This window comes from Balaenoptera acutorostrata, chromosome 1 (assembly GCF_949987535.1).
Source record: "Balaenoptera acutorostrata chromosome 1, mBalAcu1.1, whole genome shotgun sequence".
Taxonomy (NCBI): Eukaryota; Metazoa; Chordata; class Mammalia; order Artiodactyla; family Balaenopteridae; genus Balaenoptera; species Balaenoptera acutorostrata.
In genome coordinates this window covers 1,596,338-1,610,223 of record NC_080064.1, presented here as the reverse complement: position 1 = coordinate 1,610,223, position 13,886 = coordinate 1,596,338, and the positions used below count along the sequence as shown (strand labels likewise).

The following is a 13,886-nucleotide window of genomic DNA, read 5'->3' as shown; positions in this document are numbered from 1 at the left end:
CCCTGGGGCTGCCCTGCCGGGGCCCGTCATGCCCTGCGCGGTCACCTCTGCGAAGGTTCCAGTCATTCTCGCCTCCCCCTTGCCCCTCGGGCTCCAGGCAGGAACAGTGGGCAGGGAGCCCAGTGGCCCAAGCCACCTTCCAGAGCGTGTCCCTGATGCACCCAGGCCCCCAGCTCCCGGACCCCCCCCCTCAGCACAAGAACCCAGGCAGGCTCCGCTGCAGAAGCCCCTTGACAAGCCTGGGAGCTGGGCCTCTGGGTCCCGCGTGCCCACCGCGAGCTGTGAGCGGAGGGGCCCCGGACCAGCCCCTGCCAGAGAACAAGCTTGGAGGGGACTGCCTCCAGAAGGGACGGCCACCAGGGCCAGCAGGCCAGTCCTGCCCCACCCCCCGGCACTCAGACTCTGGCCCTGGGAGAGAGAGGAAAGCCCTCAGGCACCGGCCGGCTGTGGCCTGGGGATGGAGAGAGGTGCTGAGCACCCGCCAGCGGCAGGCAGGGCCTCAGGAGCTCCCCACCGCGTCCTCCCGGCCCTGGCGCCCCAGGCTGGGTGAAAGCCGCCCCTGGCCTTGGTCTTGGGGCTTCTCAGCTGCGCGCTTTCCCCATCTAGAGACTTGCAATGAGAAAGCCCGAGAGCCGGGCGGGGACGGTGGAGACCGCAGGCCGCGCAGGGCAGAAGCACCGAGGCTTCCTGGAGGGAGGGCTGCTGCTCCTAGTGACTGGCGCCCTGGTCGCCCTGGGCCTCCTTTACGCCGACAGAAGAGGTGAGTGAGGGCGCCCCTCCCCTCGGGCGCCACCGACACCCTGCTCAACCCTCTTCCCCACGCGGCCTCGGCAACGCCTGCGTGCCCGCCCACCTGGGTAAGCCAGCCATCGAGCGGGCAGGTGGGGTCTGCTCGGGGCACCGGGGGCTGCCGGGCTGTGCTGCAGCCCGGAGAGAAGGGGCACTGACCTGCGGGGGCCGGAGACCTTCCAGAAGGCTCTGCCCAGGCGCCGGCTGGCACAAGGCTGGTTCTGCCGGCTCTGAGCTGGCGGGCCCCTGCGGGACTCCCGAGACGCGGCAGAGCGGTTCCCCCCGCCGCATCTGCGCGGCCCCTCCCCTCCCCTGCCGCACAGGGCGCTGCAGTTCCCGGCCGGCCCAGCAGCAGGAGCCCGCGCTCCAGCGCTGGGGACCCGCGGCCCAGCATCCCTCCAGCCAGCGGGGCTCGCCTGCCGCCTCCCGGGCTGCCATCCTGCGGAGAACCTGCTGGGATCCCCCTCCTGGCCTCCTGAAGGCCTGGGTCCCCGGGGCCTCGTGGCTTCCCAGGCTCTGCTTTTTGCACAGTGGTGGGTGGGGCCAGGCCGGGGTCCTAAGGAGGTGGGGATGCCAGGGCCACCCTGCAGGAGCACCCCCGCTCACACTCCCTCCCCCGTCTCCCCAAGGCCAACGTGGAGGAGCCTGGACTGTTCCGCCCTTGGGTCAGGAGGCACTGCGGGGGCGGGGGGAGGTGCTCGCGTGCCTGCGCCTGGGCACCAGGTGGCCCGGGTCAAATCCCAGAGGCACCTTTCTCCCGGCAGGCACAGCCTCGGGCATGGCTGGGAGGTGCAGTTGGTTCCTCCTGCGGGTGGGTGCGTGGCCAGGTGGGCTCAGGACTCAGGAGGATCTGCAGGGGAAGCCCTCCCCATGGCCCCAACAGTAGCGCAGCACAGGCTTTGTTACTAGAACAAAGTAATGTTCTACTTTAAGAAGCTTAATGTTCTACTTTAAGAAGTAATGGGACCATCCATCCATCACTGGGCAAGGCTGTTTCTGAGAACCAGAAGCGGGTGCTGCCTGCAGATGTGGTGGGCGGCCCCTGCCCAGCGCTGCTCCCACCTGACCAGGTGCCTGGCCGGACCCCGCCAGCCGCTGCCGTCTCTGGCCCCTCCGGGTCTCCTGGCAGGGTCAATGGACACTTCATCTCCATGGGCACAGGCCGTGGGGAGGGACCGCTCACTGCTCGGAGAGCCCTGGAGAGCCCTGGAGAGCCCAGACCCCAGGGAACCTCTGTCCAGGACTGCTGGGCCTCAAACACCTGGTTGAGAGTCTGCCAGGGGACAGGGCTGACCCCCCGCCCCACCCCAGTCCTCATCTAGGTGGTACCACCCTGACAGCAGGGACCCTCCCTGCCCAGCCTGCCTCCTCCTCGTGGTCCCCTAAGTACAAGTGGGGTCTCTGCCAGGGCCCCTCAGGCAGGACTCCTGTGCCGCCACCCCCCGAAATGACCCAAGCCGATCTCGGCCTCAGGTCCTGATGGAGCCCGTGGAAGAGTTTAAATGCTGCATTATTATTTATTTCTAAATACTTTCTCATCCACTCTGGTTTGTTTGTTTTTTTTTTCATTGATTTATGAGTTATTTAGAAATCTCTCTTTTTAAAATCTCTAGATGCTTGGAGACTTTTTCTTAGTTACCTTTTTAAATTGGTTTCTAATTTAATTGCATTGTTGTCAGCAACTGTGGTTTATGTGATATTGATTCTTTGGTATTTGCTGAGGCTTGTTTTAGGGCTAATATACGGTCAGTTTTATAAATAATCCACGTGTGCACGTGCAGTGCACACAATCACCGTCAGGTGAAAGTGGAGATAGAGACAGAGGTTTAGATGCATCCATTAGGTCAATCAAATCGTCTATATGTTTGGTTTTTTCCATTTTCTTGAACTTTCAATTATTGAAAGATGTGTGTGCTAAAACCTTGCCCTAGAGAACTATCAATTTTCTTTGTAGTTATGCCAAGTATTAATTTGTGTATTTTAAGGTTAAGCTATGGGAATTCCCTGGCTGTCCAGTGGTTAGGACTCCATGCTCTCACTGCCGAGGATGTGGCCAAAAAAAAAAAAAAAAGCCACATTATTATGTGGATGCAAATTTAGAATCAGTGTGTCTTCACTCTGTATGATTATGTAGCGCCCTTTTATATCTTAACAGTGCCTTTTGCCTTAATATGTTTTGTTTTAAATTCTGTTTTGTCTGATATGAATTAGCATTTGTTCTCTCTTTTTTCCATTCTTTTTCTTTGAGACTTTGTCTATTTAGCTTTAGGTGTGTCTTTTGGAACCGTGTACAGCTGGATTTTGTCTCCATCTAGTACCTGGAGGATTTAGTCTATGTGTATTCACACAGAAATGTATGATTTTTTTCTGTTGTGTTCTTTTGTGTTTCTAATACCTCTTCTTTCTCTTTCCTTGCCTTCTTTTGGATTGATCTATTATTTTTCACTCTGTTTTCCTGCAACTATCTTGAAAGTTTTATATTTCTAATCCTTTTAATGGTTACCTTAGATTTTTTGTTTTAATATTTATTTCAAAAGTTATAGATAAACCTTTTTCAGAAAATTGAGTGTTTTTTAAATAAAACTTAAGAGTGGAAAATACAATCCTACACCCACAATCCTGCCTCCTGGAATTCTACTCCTCAGAAAGAGCCATATTCATTGTCTAGTGCAGAGGTCTGCAAACTATGGCCTGTGGGCCAAATCTGGCCCACTGCCTGTTTTTGTAAATAAAGCTTTATTGGAACACAGCTGTATCTACTCACTTATGTATTGTCCATGGATGTTTTCAGGCTACAAGCACTAAGTTGAATAGGTGAGACAGAGTCTGTATATGGCTCACAAAGGCTAAAACATAATTGTCTGGCCTTTTACAGAAAAATATTGCCAAACCCTGGACTGGAGTGTCTAAGCCTCATCTTTGGACCCTTCTCTCTTTATTGTCAGTGTTAGATCACAGGGAGGCATCGTAAGGTTGTGGTTAATACCCAGGCTCCTGAATCTGACAGCCTGGTTGGGCTTGCCAGCCCCCCAGATCCCAGCTGTGTGACCTTGGAAGGTTTTCTTCACACCTCTGTGCCTCAGTTTCCTTATCTGTAAAATGGAACATAACATAGAGGCTTACTGGAGGGTCCAATGATTTAATACATCAATAACACTTAGAAAAATGTCTGTCATGCTATCTATGATCAGATTTAATAATAAAATATTAGATTTGTCATTGATTCCCTATCAGTATTGTTACTGACATCCCGAATGGGAGGCAGATTTAGTTCCTTAAGCCACCCAGGCTTCCACTGTCCCAGTATAGGTACATCATTGCTTTTGGATAAATCAATATGCATCATTACAATAGTTCTACTGAGTATTTTTCACAGCTGAGCTATGAAGAACAGTTGGATTACATTTCCTTTCCTTGTTATTATTTTGTTTTCTTATCATTAATAGCTATCTTGTTTAGGGAGTTTCATTTCTCTCCTGCCCCTTCCCCCCACCCTCTCTCTTTCTCTCTCTCTCTCTCTCCTCTCTCTCTCTCAGACTCTATATACATATCTGTGGGGTGGTTTGATATTATCCCACAGTATTTGGGTGCCCTGTTCAGATTTTGTTCATTCTTTTACTCTTTGTGATACAGTTTGAAGAGTTTGACCCTAATTAGTCTTCAGGTTCACTGGTTCTTTCCTCAGCTGTATCCAGTGTGCTGGTCAGCCAGTCAAAGGAATTCTTCATCTCTGATAACATGCTTTTTCTTTCTGATATTTTCATTTCCCTCTTTTTTATAGTTTCCATCTCTTTGTTGTAATTTCTTGTCTGTTCATGCATGTTATCCACCTTTTCCATTAGATGGAAACATATTAACAAATTAACCATAGTTATTTTGCAGTCCTCTGATAATGCCAATATCTGAGCTATCTCTGAGTCTAGTTCTATTGATTACTTTATCTCACGGCAATGGATTGCTTTTTCTTGCCTGTGTGTGTATATGTGTGTGTGTGTGTGTGTGTGTGTCATACATTTTTACTGAATGCTAAACATCCAGAGAAAGAGCAGAGACTAAACAGCATTTGCACCCAGAAACAAGCACAGTTGTTCTGTCAGTCTGTTAGTGTGAGAGATTGAATCCATCTAGTCAGGAGTCAGCTGATTTGGGGTTTTGTTTTCACTTTTGTCACCCTCGGTGCACCACAGACTTCACCTTTCTCTGGCTGTGAGCAATGATTACCTGTGCTTAGAGAAATGGGCCCAGGGGGGCCAGAGGTTCCCCGCTGTTCCTGCCCCAGCCTCAGCTCTCAGCAGTCCCTGGATGTGTGCAACACAGAGGGGTTCTCTCCATGCCTCTGCCCCTCCACAGATGGTAGGTTGCCCTTTGCTTTTTAGAGCTTGGCTCATGCTGGGATGGGGGAATCTCTGGTGTCCTGGCCCCGTCTCAGTCTTGGAGTGGGGCTGTCTCAGTAACCCTGCCCTGATCCCCATGTCCATCAAACTTTGCCTTATGCCTGAGTCCCCTGCCCCTCTCCTAGTGGCAGCAGACCTCAGCTTGATGTCAGTCTAGGATCCTGGGCCCACAGGGGTCTCCTGTGCCTCTCCCATGAGCAGAGGATTTTTACATCTGACTCTCCTCCGGGCCAGTAGGTTTTCCATGGAAGTCCATGGTCCATGGAAGTGAGAGGGTCCATGGAAGTGAGAGGGTTTACTACCCTCCCCTCAGTGGTTTAAAGCTCTTGCTTCCTACAAGAGGAGGGTCCAGGCAAGCAGGAGACGCCTCTTGCTGGCACCCCAGCAGAAGCAGATAACCTCCTGCATGCCTGTGCCACTGAGGGGGACTCTCTGGTCTTCTGAGACCTGCCCCAGTTTTTCTCGTTGGCACCTGGTAAGGATCCATGGAAATAGCTGGTGAATGAGTGCAAAATCCCCCTGTGTTGAGGCTGCAGCTGTCCCACAAGCTGACAAACTAACTCACACTTGACCTTCAAGAATTCGTTAAAATGTTAGCTGATTTCTTCTTACCCACTTGTGTGGTGACTGTCTCTTACGCCTAGGTCCTGTCAGAGTTCTCAGTTCTGCTTGGTGGGACGTGTCACTCTGTTTTCCTGGTCACCCTCTTACCTCAGGTCCTAGAGGAGCTCCAGAAAAGCTGTGACTTCTGTAGACTATCTGGATTTTTCCTGTTGCTAGAAAGGGAATGATACTCTAGTTGGCTTTTGATGTCATAAGTGGAAAGCAGAAGTAATATACCTTAAATTTTATATGCATATTTAACTTAAAGTATTCAGCTAGTCAATATCTTCATATTTCTTACAAACAATACAAGCATTTAGAACAGTTTAACTCGTCCTCCACCCTGGTCACATGTTATTGTGGGTAAGTCCATGGTTTCTATCTTATTTTTTATTTACTGCACACAGGCAACATTCTCTAATATACTCAATTTAATTTCGATTTTCCCAAGTCCTTATCAGTTTCTTTTTTTTTTTTTTAATTTACTTTTGGCTGCGTTGGGTCTTCGTTGTCAGGTCTTCGTTGCTGCGTGCGGGCTTTCTCTAGTTGCGTCGAGCGGGGGCTTCTCTTCGTTGTGGTGCGCGGACTTCTCATTGCAGTGGCTTCTCTTGTTTCAGACCTCGGGCTCTAGGCACACGGGCTTCAGTAGTTGTGACACATGGGCTCAGTAGTTGTGGCTCACGGGCTCTAGAGCGCAGGCTGAGTAGTTGTGGTGCATGAGTTTAGTTGCTCCACAGCATGTGGGATCTTCCCGGACAAGGGGTTGAACCCATGTCCCCTGCATTGGCAGGAGGATTCTTTTTTTTTTTTTTTTAATTTTATAGCTACTTTATTATTTATTTCTTTATTTTTGGCTGTGTTGGGTCTTTGGTTCGTGCGAGGGCTTTCTCTAGTTACGGCAAGTGGGGGCCACTCTTCATCGTGGTGCAGGGACCGCTCTTCATCGCGGTGCGCGGGCCTTTCACTATCGCAGCCCCTCTCGTTGCGGGGCACAGGCTCCAGACGCGCAGGCTCAGTAGTTGTGGCTCACGGGCCCAGCCGCTCCGTGGCATGTGGGATCTTCCCAGACCAGGGCTCGAACCCGTGTCCCCTGCATTAGCAGGCAGATTCTCAACCACTGCGCCACCAGGGAAGCCCCAGCAGGAGGATTCTTAACCACTGCGCCACCAGGGAAGTCCCTTATCAGTTTCTTTGCTCATCATTCTTCCTACTTCTCAGGTAGCCCTTATGAAATCATTTTCCTTCTTTCTGAAGTACATGCTTTTGGAGACTCCTACACAAAGTGTGTCCATGGACCAGTGGTGTTGGCTTTACCTGAGAGCTTGTTAGAAATTCAGAAACTCAGGGCCCATCCCAGGCCTACTGGATTAGGATCTGCATTTAATCCCCAGGTAACTCATCTGCACTAAAGTTTGGGAAGCACTGATTAGGACACAGCATTTGTTGAACTTGCTTGATAATCAGAGTAACCTGGGGCAATTGTTAAAAATCCAGACCTCGGACCCTGTCTCCATCTGCTTGGGCCACCGTAACAAAATACCATAAGTCAGGGTGACTTAAGCAACAGAAATCTATTTTCCCCTAGTTCTGGAGCCTAGAAGTCCAAGATCAGGGTATCAGCCAATTCAGTTCCTGGTGAGGACTCTCTTCTTGACTTGCAGACAGCCACCTTCTCACTGTGTCCTCATGTGGTGGGCAGAGCAAGTTCTGGTGTCTCTTCCTCTTCTTATAATGCACCAGCCCTACTGGATCAGGGCCCCACCCTTACGACCTTATTTAACCTTCACCACCTCCTCACAGGTGCCAACGCCAAATGCAGTCACGTTGGGGGTTAGGACTTCAACATAGGAATGGTGGGGGGGGGGGGTGGAGAAGATACAAAAGTTTAGTCCATAACAGGACTCAACCTGGGCAGAACCAAGAAATCTTATAGGGCAAGACCTCCGAATCTGTACTGTAACCAGCATGTTAGGCCTTTCTTGTGATCAGGCAGATTTGGGGAGCACAGCTTTAAAATACTCTTTCAACTGTAAACCTTCATTTTTGTTTACTTGAAAATGACTTTATTTGGTAGTCATCCTTCAGTGATAGTTTAACTGGTTAAACAAATCTGGGCTTAGTTACGTTCTCAATATCTTGAAGATTTAGTTTCACTGTCTCTGACTTCCATTGCTGCTGTTCAGAAATCTGGTTCAATCTAATCGGCCTTCTTGTCAGATGAACTTTTTCCCCTCTGAGCTGTTTTCTCCCTGGTACTGTGCATTTTTACCATGAGGTGTCTAACTATGAAGCTCTTTTTATTTATTCTGCTTTGCATCTGTTGTGATTCTTGAATCTGAGCACTAATGACATTTATTAATTTTGGAAACTTGTAGCCACTGTCTTTTTAATATTGTGTCTCCCACATTATCTTTATTTTTTTGTGTGTCTTTTTAATATTGTGTCTCCCACATTATCTTTATTTTTTTGTGTGTCTTTTTAATATTGTCTCCCACATTATCTTTATTTTCTCCTAAAATTCTGATTACATATGCACTCAATTTTTCTCACTCTATCTTCCATATCTTTTAGAGAAAAGTTTCCATCTCTTTGATTTGGCCCCTCATTCTGGGCAAATTCTTTAGAACTACATTCAAATTCACTAAATCTCTCTTCAGCTCTGTTGTATCTGCCACTTAACCCATCCATTTTGGATTTTTTCTAAAAAAAAAAAAAATTATTTTCAACAATTTCATGTTTTTTATTTCTAGAGTTTCCAAGTGATTCTTTTACAAATTGATTTTTTCAATTTTTTCTTTGCCCTTGTTTTTAATTTTTATTTCTTTCAATGATTCAAACATACCTGGGTTATTTCTGCATCAGCTAGCCACTGCTGCCTAACAAATCACCCCAATACTCAGGGGCTTAAAACAACACTTATTTATCATGACACACATCCATCAGTAGGCTGCAGGGCTCAGCTGATGTAGGTCAGCCTCAGCTGGGGCAGCTGTTCCATGAATTTCATCCTCCCACAAGGACCAGCAAGCATGTCCCTTTCCATACAGAAGCTCATGGGGACAAGTGGAAGCACACTTAGGGCCTGGGCTCAGAGCTGGAGTACATTATTTCCACCTCATTCTATTACCAAAGCCATAGGGGCAAAACCACAGTGAAGAGAGAGAGGAAATATTCTCTGCCCCTTCAGGGGAAGCAACTACAATGGCATGTGCAAAGGCACAGATGCAGAGAGACATTGAGGTTTGGGGCCCGTGATGCCAGTTTTCACATGTTATGGGTCAGATAATCCCAAAATATGGATCCTTGGGGTTCTAGTGCTGCTGTTTGCTGTTTCTCACTCATGGAATCTGGTCTTTTCATAAACCTCAGTCCATGTTCAAATTGGCTTTATCTGCGAGAATCCTTTGTTACTTGGGCTAAGTTTCCCTCCAGAGAATATGTGTGTTTGTTTCCATCAGGCACCTGGGAATGCTACCAGCCTAAATTTAATTTCTCAGCTTGTGGTTTCCTTGACCACAGGGTCATGTAAGCTCACACCCCATACCTGCATGACAACCAGCCTGTGATGATACATTCTCCAGGGAAGACAGTTATTTTCCACCCAATAAAGTTCTTTGTAGCCCTCTTTTGTTAGGGAGGGAGAGACAGAGATGGAGACAGGAAGAGGAGAGAGACAGAAAGAGGAAACAAATTATTCACATCAAGGCCAACCTTTAGGAGAACAGATCTTTCAAAGGAAATGTCAGGGGTTTTTTTTAAATGTAGAGAGTCTATGTGAAAATAATTGGCATATTACAGAAGTTATTCAAGCAAATATAAAAAAGAACAAGAGTAGACACATGCCAACTGGGTACAAGGAAGTCTACTCCCTTCTGGAATCATGAAGGGGGGAAATATCCCTGTTTGGGGTCTGTTTGCTGTGTGTCCTGTTGATCCTATTTTAGCATTAGAGGAAGACTTCATTTCTATTCAGCTTTTGTGTCAAAGGCCTTGCTGTTTGCCTCTTCTCTTGCTCAGAAGAACAGATTTTGAATGAGAATATGGGTGCTGGAAGTCCAACCTCCACCAGTCGCTAGTGACCAGCCGTGGGTGCATCACCCCACATGCCTGTCAGTTTTCTCATCAGAAAAATGGAGGTGGTGACCCTCACAAATGAGGTGGTGTAAGTTAAAGGCAAAGTGCACAAACATGGTGATCTCGTCTCATTCAATTTTGGAAATGTTTTCTCAAGAGCCCACTGCATCCTCAGGAAACTCTTGAGCTGTAGCATCAGATGAACTTACCCCAGGAATTTCCCCCAACCAGGAGGTTACGGCAGCCCGTGCTGGGAATGCAGTGGAGGAAATGGGAGGGGGACATCAGCATGGAGAAGGCATGAACTTACCACCCCAATGTTGGGTGTTTGTTCTGGTTTTGTCTGACTAGACTGGAAGCAGATCAATCAGATGCACTGTTTGGGTTCCCACAATGCTTCATTCACCCTGTTTACCCTGCGATCCCCTTTCTGGTCCTGGTCTTTATTCCTTCCCACCAACCTGGACTCCCAACTGGTTACCTGCTCTTTCTATGGGAAGACTTTCTTTAGTTATTTGTTGTAGTGAGTGCTGTGTAATGGAGACAAATTCTCTCAGCTTTTGCCTGAAATGTCTTTATTTCACTTTCACTTTTTAACTATATTTTTGCTGGATATAGAATTCTAAGTTGGTAGTTAGTTTGTTTTCTTCAAGCAGCCATTCAAGAGCTTGTTCCATTGTCTTCTGACCACCATTGTTTGTGATGAGAAGCCAGCCATCACTCTTCTTGTAGCTCCCATGAATTAATGTCTTTTTTCTCCTCTGACTGTTTTTATGACTATCTTGTTCTCTGTAGTTCTCAGCAGTTTGACTTGATGCTGCTACTTGCATGGTTTTCTTTGTATTCATCCTGCTTGGGATATACTGCCCTTCTTGGATCTATAGACTTATGTCTTTCATCAATTTTGAAAAATTATTAGCCATTATCTCTTCAAAGATTGCTGACTCATACCATTCTCCTGTGGGGCTCTAGCTACATGGATGTTAAGCTATTTACTATGGTTCCACAGATCTCAGATCCTCTGCTCATGTTGTTTCAAAGTAATTTTTCTAAATTTCTTTTTCTTTTTCTTTTTCTTTTTTTTTTGGCCATGCCGCATGGCATGTGGGATCTTAGTTCCCTGACCAGGAATTAAACCCGCACCCCTTGCATTGGAAGAAGCATGGAGTCTTAACCACTGGACCACCAGGAAAGTCCAACTTTTCTAAATTTTAAAACAGCTTTAGATTTACAGAATTATTGCAAAGAGAGTACACAATTCCCATATACTTCATACCAAATCTTATATCACGTAAGTGTGATACATCTGTCACAAGTAATGAACCAGTGTTTATATATTACTATTAACCCAGTCCATGCTTTATTCATATTTCCTCAGTTTTCCCTTCATGTCGTTTTCTGTCCCAGGACCCCACATGATTTAGTTGGCAAATCTCCTTGGACTCTTGGCTGTGATGGTTTCTCAGCCTTCCCTTGATTTTTATGATCTTGACAGTTTTTAGGAGGACTGGCCAGGTATTTTGTAGAATGTCTGTCATTTGTCTGATGTTCAGACTGGGGTGATGTTTTGGGGAGGAAGCCTACAGACCAAGGGGACATAATTTCAGTGACTTACCACGTTGATGTCAACCTTGATCACATGGCTTGAGGTAGTGTTTGTCAGCTTTTTCCACTGTATAGGTACCTTTGTCCCCTCTCTTTCCACACTGTCCTCTTTGGAAGGAAGGCAGCACATGCATGAGTTACATGGGGAGTTACACTACACATCCTTAGAGGTGGAGTATCTATGTAATCTATTTGGAATTCTTCTGTTTGGAAGACTTGTCTATTCCACCACCACCCCCATTTTTTATTTATTCAACAATTTAAAAAAACAATTTGTCATTATGGACTCATGGATATTTATTTTATACGTTGAGTTATAATCCAATACTACTTCATTTTGTTGCTCAAATAGTTCCAACTTTGGCCATTGGAAGTTCTGTCAGTTGGCTTCTGTGCCCCTTCAACATATCCTATCATTGTGTGTTTGGGGTTTGGTGGGGAGGGTAACACTTTCTTACTTTGTGGCACTATAAGATGTTCCAGGTTCACCTTGTATACTTCTTTCCCCAATTACAGAATCAATCATTTCTCCAAGGATCGCTGGTTCCTTTTTTTGGACAATAGTGTTAGAAACCAAGATCTAGGTACCTATTTGCTCATTGCTTTTGGGTTGTTTTTGCTTCTGGTCACTCTCAGCTGATGATCTATAAATATTTGTGTATGTATCCATCTGTGTCTATAAGCTAACTGTGAGTTTATACTGATATCTCCACCTCTAATCCATGACCACATGGATATTCTACCTCCTCCCTTGCTTATCTGTAACTACCCTTGTAGCAGTAATGCGCCTGGCCTTCTGCTAGCCATTTGCCTACTTACTCAATTCCAACATACATGTATGGTGGTTTCAGAATTGTTAACCTGTATTCCCATGGGGAACAACTTTATCAACTAGAGCACAGCACTGCATACAGCTCCTTTGCCTTCAGTTTTACAGTTTTTCTACTCATTTCCAAATTGATTTAGCTCAGCACCTTGTGCCTCTACCCCTTTTTAGTGAGGTTACTGCACACACTGTGATATATTTAGATTCTCATGCTGCATTTCACCCTGGGATTCCCTGACCTCCTAAATGTTCTTGTAAAATTTGCATACATTAAGGTTTACTCTTTGTGTTATAAAGTTCTGTGGGTTTTGGCAAGTGCCTAATATATTGTATTCACCATTGCAGTATTAGAATAATTTCACTACCCTAACTATTCCTGTGCTTCACCTCTTCACACCCACCAGCACCACCGCTGCATCACATCCCCTACCAAACTGCTGGCAATCACTGTTTACTCTCTCTGAATTTTTGTTTTTCCAGAATGTCATATAATTGGAATCAGTGTACCTAGTTTTTCAACCTGGCTTCTTTCACTTAGCAATATACACTTAAGATTCATCCATGTCGGCCTCCCATGGGGACCGGCCTGAGGAGCAGTGGCGGAGCTTCGAGACTAGGGCGGTGCAAAAGATAGACAAAACAACCAGTGGAATAGGAAGCATCTTAAAATTAGATGCGAGCGGCATGCCTCAGGCTGGTGCAACGTCACGTCGGCCTCTGCTGCCGCAGGCTCACCCCTCATCCGTACCCCTCCCTCCCCCTGGCCTGAGTGAGCCAGAGCCCCCGAATCAGCTGCTCCTTTAACCCCAACCTGTCTGAGTGAAGAACAGATGCCCTCAGGCGACCTACACGCAGAGGCGAGTCCAAATCCAAAGCTGAACCCCAGGAACTGTGCGAACAAAGAAGAGAAAGGGAAATTTCTCCCAGCAACCTCAGGAGCAGCAGATTAAATCTCCACAATCACCTTGATGTACCTGCATCTGTGGAACACCTGAATAGACAACGAATCATCCCAAATTGAGGAGGTGGACTTTGGGAGCAACGATATTTTTATTTTCCCTTTTTCTCTTTTTGTGAGTGTGTATGTGTATGCTACTGTGTGTGATTTTGTCTGTATAGCTTTGCTTTTACCATTTGCCCTAGGGTTCTGTCTGTCCTTTTTTTTAAATTATTACTTTAAAAATTTTTTTTTCATAATAATTATTTTTTATTTTAATAACTTTATTTTATTTTATTTTATCTTCTTCTTTCTTTCTTTCTTTCTTTCTTTTTTTTCTCCCTTTTATTCTGAGTCATGTGGAGGACAGGCTCTTGGTGCTCCAGCCAGGTGTCAGGGCTGTGCCTCTGAGGTTGGAGAGCCAAGTTCAGGACACTGGTCCACAAGAGACCTCCCAGCTCCACGTAATATCAAATGGTGAAAATCTCCCAGAGATCTCCATCTCAACACCAAGACCCAGCTCCACTCAATGACCAGCAAGCTACAGTGCAGGACACCCTATGCCAAACAACTAGCAAGACAGGAACACAACCTCATCCATTAGCACAGAGGCTGCCTAAAATCATAATAAGGCCACAGACACCCCAAAACACACCAC

At 46.6% G+C, this 13,886-nt stretch overlaps 1 protein-coding gene across 3 annotated transcripts in view; it reads left to right on the top strand.

The window, feature by feature from the left end:
- Positions 1–503: 503 nt before the first annotated feature.
- MMEL1 (membrane metalloendopeptidase like 1) overlaps positions 504–13,886 on the top strand; it is a 42,513-nt gene continuing 29,130 nt past the window's right edge. For all 3 annotated transcript variants that reach the window (XM_057556992.1, XM_057556987.1, XM_057556985.1), the window contains exon 1: positions 504–760. In XM_057556992.1, the coding sequence (XP_057412975.1) occupies positions 616–760 (145 nt within the window). In that variant the 5' untranslated portion in view covers positions 504–615. The remainder of the gene's footprint in view (positions 761–13,886) is intronic.